We start from the raw sequence: 10,542 nt of genomic DNA, 5'->3' as shown, positions 1-10,542 counted from the left end.
ATTTGTTATATAGGTATGCGGTAGACAAACTGTCTTTGCTTTTGTCTGTCAGAAAAGGTCTTTATTTCTCTTGTATTTCTGAAGAACATTTCCCTGAATATAGCATTCCAGGTCAGCAGGTTTGTCCTGTTCATTAAATCACTTTTTAAAAGTTATACTACTGCACTCTGGCCTACATTGTTTCTGAAGAGCTGTCACCTATCATTCATATTTTTGTTCCTCTTTTTTATGTAATGTAATATCTTTTTATATAATGTCTTTCTTTTTTCTACCTCCTTTTAAGATTTCCTTTATAAAAATCTTTTGGTTTTTGGCAATTTTATCATGATGTGCTGAAATTTAGACTTGTTTTCATCTTGCTGGGGTTTGCTGACTGTGTCCAGTCTGCTGTTAAAGCCCATGAAATGAACTCTTCGTTTCTGAAATCATATTTTTCATTTCTAATATACTCGTTTGGTTCTTTTTTATGGTTTTCCATCTTCCTGCTGAAATTTACTATATGTTTATCCATGCTGCTCAACATTTGGGCCATTGCTGTTTCTCTTATTTCTTCTTCTGACCAACGGTCACATTTTTTTATTTCTTTGCATGCCTCATTATTTGTTATTTCATGCCAGATAGTGTGTGTAAAGAATAGTAATTTACAAAGATCAATGAAGCTAAGACCTGGTTCTATGAAAAGATAAACAAAATTGATGAATCCTTAGCTAGACTCACAAAAAAGAAGACTGAAAATCAAAAATGACAGAGGAGACATTACAACTGATAAAACAGAAAAACGAAAGATAAGTAAGAGACTACTATGAACACCTACACACCAGCAGATTGGACAACTTGGAAGAAATGAATAAGTTCTTAGCAACATACAACCTACGAAGACTGAATCATGAAGAAATAGAAAATCTAAACAGACCAATTATTATGACAGAGATTTCCTCAGTAATCAAAATCTCCCAAAAAACAAAAGTTCAGGAACAGATGCCTTCACTGGTGAACTCTACAAAACACTTAAACAAGAATGAGTACCAATCCTTCTCAAGCCCTCTGAAAAAAGCAGAAGAGAAGGGAATACACCCAAACTCATTTTATGAGGCCAACATTATCCTACCGAAACCAGACAAGGACTCTACAAGAAAATTACAGGCCACTATCCTTGATGGACATAAAAATCCTCAGCAAAATATCAGCAAACCGAACTCAATAATACATTAAAAGGATCATACACCATGATCAAGTGGGATTTATTCCAGGGATGCAAGGATGATTCAACATTCACAAATCGATCACTGTTACACCATATTAACAAAATGAAGGATAAAAAATCATATGATAATCTCAATAGATGCAGAATAAGCATTTGACAAAACTCAACATCCATTTATGATAAAAACTCTCAACAAAGTAGGTACAATGGGAACATGCTTCAATATAAAAAAGGCCGTATATGATAATCCCAAAGCTAACATCATACTCAATGGTAAAAAGCTGAAAGTTTTTCCTCTAAGATCAGGTATAAGTCAAGGATGCCCACTCTCACCACTTTTATTCAACGTAGTATTAGAAGTCCTAGCCAGAGCAATTAGGCAAGGAAAATGAAAGGCATTCAACTGGAAAATAAGTAAAACTGTCATTATTTGAAGATGACATGATATTACATACAGAAAACCTAAAGATTCCAGCAAAAAACTATTAGAACTAATAAATAAATTTGGTAAAGTTGCAGGTCACAAAATCAATATACAAAAACTTGTTGCATTTCTATACACTAATAATGAACTATTGAAAGAGAAATTAAGAAAATAATCCCATTTACAATTGCACCCCCACAAAATTAAATACCTAGGAATTTAACCAAGGAGGTGAAAGATCTGTATGCTGAAAAATATAAAACATTGATTTAAAAAAATTGAAGAAGACACAAATAAATGGAAAGGTGATATCCCACGCTCATGGAAAAGAAATAATACTGTTAAAATGTTCATACTAACCAAAGCGATCTATAGATTCAATGCAATCCCTATTAAAATTCCAAAGGCATTTTCACAGGAATAGAACAAACAATTCTAAAATTTGTATAGAACCATAAAAGATGCAAAATAGCCCAAGCATCCTTGAGAAAGAAGAAAAAACTAGAGGCATGCATTATGCTCTCTGACTTCGAACTATATTACAAAGCTACAGTAATGAAAACGTTATGGTACTGGCATAAAAGCGGACACATAAATCAATGGAACAGATTAGAGAGCCCAGAAATAAACCCACACATATATAGTCAACTACTTTATGGCACAAGGATCCAAGAATATATAATGGGCAAAGAACAATCTCATAAATGATACTGGAGAAAACGAACAGACACATGCAAACAATGAAACTGGGCCACTATCATACATCATACACAAAAACTAACTCAAAATAGATTAAAGACTTTAATGTAAGACCTGAAATCATAAAATTCCTAGAAAAAAACATAGGTGGTAAACTGCCTGACAACAGTCTTGGAAATGATTTTTTTGGATTTGACAACAAAAGCAAAGGCAACAAAAAGCAAACATCAACAAGCAGGACTACATCAAACTAAAAAGCTTCTGCACAGCAAAGGAAACCACTCAACAAATTAAAAACAACCTACAGAATGGGAGAAAATATTTACAAATCATATATCTGATAAATTAAGATCCAAAATATAATTTAAAAAAACTCATACAACTCAAGAGTGGGGGAAAAAAATTCGATTAAAAAATGAGAAGATAGTCTGAATAGCCTTTTTCCAAAGAAGACATAAAAATGGTCAACAGGTATAGCCAACATGAAAAGGTTCTCAACATCACTAATCACACCTTAGAATGGCTATTATCAAAAAGACAAGAAATAATAAGTGGTGGTGAGGACATGGATAAAAGGAAACCCTCATGAACTATTTGTGAAAAATCTAAATTGGTATAGCCACCATGAAAAACAGTATGGATGTTCATCAAAAAATTAAAAATAGAAATACCACGTGATCCAGCAATTCCACTTCTGGGTATTTATCTGAAGAAAACAAAACACTAACTAGAAAAGATATCTGTACCCGCATGGTCAGCATTATTTATAAAAACAAGACATGGAAGCAACCTAAGTGTCCACTGATGGATAAATGAAAATGTGACATATATACATATATACAAACACAATGGAATACTATTCATCCACGAATAAGGAAACATCACAATTTGTGACAACGTGAATAGACCCTGAGGGCATTATGTTGAGTGAAATAAGTCACAGAGAGAAGGACAAGTATGATCTTATATGTAGAATCTAAAAAAAGACAAAGAGCTCATAAATACAGAGAATAGATTTGTTGTTGCCAGAGGCAAAAGTCTAGGGGAGGGCAAAATGGGTGAAGGGGGTCAAAAGGTACAAACTTCCGGTTATAAAATAAATAAGTCATGTGGATATAATGAACAGCATGGTAACTGTAGTTAATAACACTGTATGGCATATTTGTAAGTTGTTAAAAGAGTATATAAATCTTATAAATTATCATCTATCATCTACATGTTGATGGATGTTAACTAGACTTATTGTGGTGATCATTTCACAATATACACAAATTTGAGTCCTTATGTTGTACACCTGAAACTAATATAATATTATGTCAATTATACCTGACTTTAAAAAAGAAAAGTAATTTATCTCTATAAAGGGCAGTTCCTTCTTCAGTTAGGTTGCTTAGGGGGAAGTACGAAGGTAGCAGGAGCTCATTTGTTTTAATCTATAGTTGAGCTGGGTTTGAGATTTGTTGTGGCATTAAATTCAAGACTGACTTAAAATTATTTGGGGTGAGAGCAGAACTTCACATTCAGGAAAAAATGGGATCTGAGCACTGGTGAAACTTCACAGATCTCTTTGAGCTTTACAACCTAGCTGCTAGCTTTCAGAACTGTGAGAGATCTCTCTCTCTTTTACATTCTGGCTGTCAGCTGGGGAGTTAGTTGTCTTTGTGCTCCAGTAGCACCCTCTGCTGTACGCACCTTAAGGAGATCTCTGTTTCTGCCTTGTTAACCTACTCCACCTTCTGAAGTGCTGTTGCCTTGTCCCTGGTAAAACCTGGATAGCCATCGAGGGATATTTCTCAACTCTCCTGCTATGCCTCCAGCCTGGGATAGCCCTGCCTTACCGTTGGTAAAAGCCCCTAATTCCTGAAAGTGATTTCTATGAACTCTTCTTCCCTGCCTCAAGCCTCATTGAGCAGGCTTTCCCCACCACAGGACCATTCTTAGCTCTCTTCTCATGGCTCCTGCCTCCAACATACTACATCCATGTACTCGGTGAAGGCCTGTGGGAAAGAAGTGGCAGGTAGGTGTAAGCCTTGCACTGTGGCTGGGGCTCCTCGGGATTCCAAATTGTCATTCTAGCTAGCCCACATGCAGTCAATAAGTTTGGCTGATTTCTCTTTGCCTGTCTATATAGCAGATTCTTCTTCCTCCAGCTATCCCACCACGGATGAAAGTATCTATGTCTTTTTTCTGGGATGGGCTCATTATGTTCTGGATTCTAACTCATTTAGATTTGTGCCTTCAGCTCTCTGGTGGGTTTTAGAGAACTTCTATTGTCTAGCTTCTTCACATTTTCTCAGTCAGGGTGAAAACAACAGTGTCTAATTTTTGCAACTTTCAACATCCTAACAGAAAGTGGAAGTCTATATAATTCTTTATGATAGAAGAAAAACAGACTTGGAGTAGATAAATGACTTGCCTAAGGTTTAGAACTAAAAAACAAAAACAAACAAAAACAGAAAAACTACAATTTAAACTTTTATCTCTTTACTCCAAGTCTAGGGTTCTTTGTACCACATGACAGGTAGTAAAAGCTATTTGACTCCGGGCAAGTCATTTAACCTCCAGTATTTCTAGTTTGTAAAATGAAGAGATTAATACAGAAACCCAAGTCTAATACTTCAGAATTTAATGAAGTTTGTGTTACTAAAATATATACTATCACACTGTTTCTTAAAACATAATTGTGTTTTTAGATGAATTTAGATTTTAGATGTCTAATAAGGATCACAAATTTATTGAGTACAAAAACAACTCCTGCTTTCTTCATCCCTACCCTAAACTACCCTTCCCATAGTCTTCATCTCAGTAAATGACAACTTTTTCCTATTGCTCAGGCTCAGACCATTGAAACTATCCTTGACTTTTATGTTCCACAACCAATCCATCAGTTAATCCTATGTATCACTGCAATAATAACATCCTATGCAGTTTCCTCTGTTTTTGTCTTTTCTCCCCTCACTCCTACCCCGCTTGTATTTTCTACATAGCGAACAGAATGGTCCTTTTATGAAATATGTCATATTATGTCATTCTTCATCTTAAACCCTGCAAATCACCTCCCCCCCCCTCAAAGAAAAAGACAATGTCCTTTAAGTGGCTTACAAATCCTATGTGATAGGGCCTCCCTGACTACTTTGGGGATAACAGAGAATGTACGATCCCTGGTTCCACTGGGGATCGAACCCAGGAGTTTCTGTGTATAAAGCAGATGTGCTAACTGCTGTGCTGTGGAACCACATCCTCCCTGACTACTTTAATCTCACCTCCTATCATACTCCCCTATCTTACTTCACTCTAGTTGCACTATTTTCCTTGCTCTTCCTCTGACACACCAGGCATGTTCTTGCGTAAGGACCTTTGTACTCGTGTCCCTTCCTGGAACTCTCTCCAGGCATTCCCATGAAATATCTTCTGCTCAAATGTTACCTATCAGAGAGGCCTTCCCTCACACCCTACGTAAAAAACAACTCCTCCCTCCTCTCATCCATTCTCGCACTCTGCCCAAAAATGTCCTTTCTCTCTTACTCAGCCTTTTCTTTAAAGCACTTTTCATCACCTTACCTGTATTTTTATTATGTCTTCCCGCTGCTAGAATGTAAGTTCCATGAGGGCAGGCTTGTGTTGTATTCACTGCTGGATACCCACTGCCTAGATCAGTGACTGGCACAAAGTAGTACACTATAAATATCTGCTGAATAGAAAACCATAGGGAGGAAATTTTAATAGAAAGACACAATTACAGGGGCAGCACTGAGAATTGGAAAAGCTGAGTTTAAACCTTGATTCTGACTCCACAAAAACTTCCCCAATGACTGCCCTGTTCTGCTTCCCTAGACCCCCCTGCTCCAGTCCCATCTCTCTCATAGCCACCCCAGTGCTGGAAGTGGCAGCGGCTGAGGAAGACACTAACAAGGTGGAGGCAAGACACAAAAGGAGGCAGAGAAGGCAAAGGTAAAAGTATAGTTCAATTTATGGCTGTCCATATCTGAGCTTTGGTTGTCTGTGCTGAGAGGAGGGCGGGGTGGGCGGTAAGCCAAGTAAATCCTGCAGGATGTCATTAACGCAAATGGAGAGTTTGTCATAAAATAAAGAGCTTACTGGCTCAGCTAATATAACACTGACTCTTAATCTTGGTGTAGTACACTCACGCCAGGCACTGGGCACAATCTTTAGTTCAGAAAGAAGCCACGGTGTAATGGTTAAGAGGCCAGACGCTGGAGACAGACTGGTTGAGTTCAAGTCCTGGCTCTGCCACTCAACAACTATGTGACCTTGGGCAAACTGCCTAATCAATCTGGGGCTATTAAATGGGTATAATGTCAATCTCATGTCAGAAGGATTAAATGAGATGTGATCAGCTTAAAACTGGGGCAGTGGAAGGGCTCTATGAAAGGAGAGTTATTACAATTAAGTACCAAAAATTATGCTCCATCCTCCCACCCCAGTGCAGACAAAAGGGAGATCAACAGTGTCAAGAGTAAGAAATTAATACAGAGAGAAACCTCTTCTTTGCATGATCATTATATAAGCTCCCTTAACTATACCATGTGATGGCAAATAGACCAAAACTGTCTGTAAACCTTGGATATGTTTTACTGTAAAGTTTTCTCCCCACCTTGTGCTTCTCAACACCAATACAGAAAGGGAAGTGCCAAAATAAGGGGAAAGACCAAATTAATGAGAATGGGAAAACTGTATGATAGAGTTTTCATATTTCATATTTCAATAAATTTAAACTGCCTTATGAGCTAAAGTATTAAGCAATAACAAAAACTTGACATAAGTATCCCAATGTATATTTTGATCCATATGAATTAAAATTTAAATAATTATTTGATGTCTTTTTGCAACAATTTTAAAACATAGCACTAAAATAAGTGTAAAAATTACTATTAGGAAAAAATCTCAGAAAATAAAAAATTTTTTAGTTTCATCCCCCATGTCTAAATGGTTTTATGTAAAACACTGGTCTTTGTGATTAAAAAAAGTGTCTATTCCTGAACACAAAATGATATGACAGGAGAAAATTTCAATACTATTACAGCCATTAGTATGACCCCAATCCAATAATGTCGTGCATCAAGTCCTCTTCATGTCATTTTTGTGAAAGAGGGAGAGAAAAGGAAGAAAGACTAGGCATTCCTACTCTATTCCATAACATCTAGCCTAGTGCCAGGAACAACAAAAACGAGTATTCATAAGTGCTCAAAAACATTAAAATCCAAATAAAAGCACTAATATCCTAATCTATACATGGCAAGTATATTGGGGAACATATAATGATATACTACACATTACAGTGTAATCCAGTGTTTATATAAGGCAGATCCTGAGGCAAACTGCCTGGTTTTGAAATCTGGCTCAATTCACCTGGGCAAGTTACTTTACTTTTCTGTGCCTCAATTTCCTCATCTCTAAAATGGGAAAATGATATCTTCTTCACAGGGTTGTTGTGATGGTTAAATAAGATACATAAATAAGGTGCTTAGAAAAATACCTCAACTGTAGACTGTACAAAGTAAATGTCAGCTGTCATTTGTATAGAGACAGTAGAAATAAAATGGCTTAACTAAAAAATTTTTCATAGAGAAATAAAGAGACTTTGAAAATTCATGTGCAAAGTCATTTAAATCAACTGCTAAAGCCATATGTTTAGATGCGAGCATTTAATGAAGGGTAATATTATGGTGTCGAATATAGTTTTGGGGATCCTACAGGAGCCTCCTCATGCCCCTCCTGTGCCAACCATTCCCCACCTCCCTTGGAGCCCACGCATTATCTTACACACTCAAAATTCCTTCTATGAAATAAATTCTCAATGGCTTAACAATACACAAAAAGCAAAGCATTCCCAAGTTTAGCAAAGCAATCCCTAGTACACAGCTACAGTAAAATGTTTTTATTTTACAGTAAATAAAACTCCAAATTTCACAATACTGAATCAAGGTAGGCTGTGGGTCAGAATGGAAGGGGTGGATAAAGGAGAAAGGAAAATGGACAATAGGAGGAATATGAGACTTCAGAGAGCTGTGAAAATTAATTCCTGAATATTCTACCTTTCTCCTTGCTATCACTGTAAGGGTTTTTCTCACACATAACATATAAAAATAAGTCACTGCAATATTTAAAACACTTAGATTTTTGTAAAATTCATTTTGTGAAATTCTTGCTGGCTCTATTAATTTGTAACTTAAAAGCAATTCAGAATTAAAAAGAAACATACAAAATAAAGAAAACATTAGTGTTATTTATGGGTGGTTCTTTTCCTGTAACCAACGCGCCACATATCTGGCAGTGAGAAATACAAAACATCCACCTTCCCTTACTACCATGCTCTCCTTAGTTAATAAAAGACAGAGCCAGCCACCGCTGCAAATGGTAGGTTTTCTCTCCAGAAGGCCAACTGGCACTTGCCGAAAACCCTACATGCTCAGCTTATTAGCACTTCCACTAATCTACATTAAATAACTGATAGTTAAAAAAACTAACAAACAAAACCTGTTCCTTAAAAATAGGCATTACCCACCCTCTCTCAAATATCCTATACCAAACATGTCCACAAACAGAAAGTCCAGCTCCTCTCTCCTTTTACACCCTTTGGAGGCCTCTGTAGAAATCACACCTTTGGTTGGCAATTAGCTGAATCTTGTCTATTCAAGTCAACACCTCAGTTGAGTGTTCAAGTCAGATTTTAAAAACGAGCTTAATGGGAGCCAGACGGTATGCCCACTCTCAAGTTTATTGAATAAAGGTAATGATTTAAGACGTTTACAATGTACTAACCATAAATTAAATCCCTGAGTGTGGGCGCTTAATGCCCCCATTTTTTAAAAAGGAAGAAGAAAACTCCCAAATTACAAATTTAAATTTCCACACGCTGAAAAACCTGTCAGAATGATGAATGTGGAAGAAATACACATGTGTTATACTACTTATATGAAATTGCATAAAAACAAGACAGGAAGCACACAGACTGCAATAAAAATAGTGTTAATATGAATATATATGAAATTCATACATATCCTTTTTTTTTTTTAACCACACCCTCTCTGGGTGGCTTCCCAGGCTCACTGGAGCCAAACAGCGTCACGCTGACCGGCGGTCCACTGTGTGGGGGGTCCCAGCAGTGACCCAGACATTCAACCGCGGAGAACGCTGCGTCGCGGTCGCCCCGCGTCCTCCAGGATTCCCCCTCCCTGGGGCCCGCCCAGCTCTGCCCAGCTCTGCCCAGCTCTGCCCAGCCCTGCCCAGCCCTGCCCAGCCCCGCGGACCCACAGGCCGCGCGTCTCGGCCTCTCTGCGACCCTGGCGCCGCCAGCCCGAACCCAGCAGGCGGCCACGCGGCGACACAGCCCAGGCTGGGAAGGGCGGGACCGCCGGGTCAACGCGGGTACCAGACTCACCATGGCCGAAGAGCCGCGAGCGCGCCCACAGCCCAGAGTCACAAGGCGCCGGCAACGCCCGTTGTCCTGGTGACGCCAGCTGGGCGCCCCGCCCCGTCCCTAAGGTGGGCTCAGGAGGCGGCCATTGGAGGAGGGCGGGCACGTGACGCTCAGGGGCGGTGCCCTTTGGACCGCCCCGTTCGCCCCCACGCCTTGGCTTTTGGGCGGGGCCTCGTGGTCTTTCCTGCTTTGCATCTGGTCCATCATCACCCAGATCACTTTGACATCCCTCATCTAACACATAATCCAGCCAGCTGGAAGAGACCTTTACAGTTTCTTTAAGAAACAGATTACACAGGTAATGCACAATTACCGAAGGCGTTTTAAACTAATTATAAGATTAAAAAGAATAAAACTAAATTCCAGCACCTGAGGTAAACACTGCTTATATTCTAGTTTATCTTTCCCTGAGCTTCCAACGAAATATATATTATAATATACTGTATTCTTACAAATAGAAGCAAACTATACACACTCTTATAATCTTTTTTCAATTAAAATTATTGTCTTTGCATGTCAATTCATGGAATAGCATCGTGTGTGTACATTCTAATTTATTAAATCAATCAGCAATTTGTTGGGTGTTTTTAATATGTTCAAAGGGAACTTTAGATATCCTCAAACTCAGCCAGCCCATTAATACTGTGAAGAAGAGACAGTCAACAGCCAACCTGGCATCTCTCCTTGAGTGACTAATAGGCATCTCAAATTTAACAAAGCCTTAACAAGATTTTTGATCCAAGTTTCTTACTCTCTAGTCTTCCTCATCCCAGC

The 10,542-nt window shown here is 38.3% G+C and overlaps 1 protein-coding gene across 1 annotated transcript in view; it reads right to left on the bottom strand.

Annotated features, from left to right (window-relative positions):
* FBXL2 (F-box and leucine rich repeat protein 2) overlaps nt 1-9,816 on the bottom strand; it is a 71,105-nt gene extending 61,289 nt beyond the window's left edge. Inside the window, exon 1 of the mRNA XM_023528461.1 lies at nt 9,730-9,816. Coding sequence (XP_023384229.1) covers nt 9,730-9,732 — 3 coding nt within the window. The 5' untranslated portion in view covers nt 9,733-9,816. The remainder of the gene's footprint in view (nt 1-9,729) is intronic.
* Between the last annotated feature and the right edge of the window lie 726 nt (nt 9,817-10,542).

This window comes from Pteropus vampyrus, unplaced genomic scaffold (genome assembly GCF_000151845.1).
Source record: "Pteropus vampyrus isolate Shadow unplaced genomic scaffold, Pvam_2.0 Scaffold1, whole genome shotgun sequence".
Classification (NCBI taxonomy): Eukaryota; Metazoa; Chordata; class Mammalia; order Chiroptera; family Pteropodidae; genus Pteropus; species Pteropus vampyrus.
Note: the sequence above shows the minus strand (reverse complement) of the source record. Positions and strands in the feature narration are given on the sequence as shown.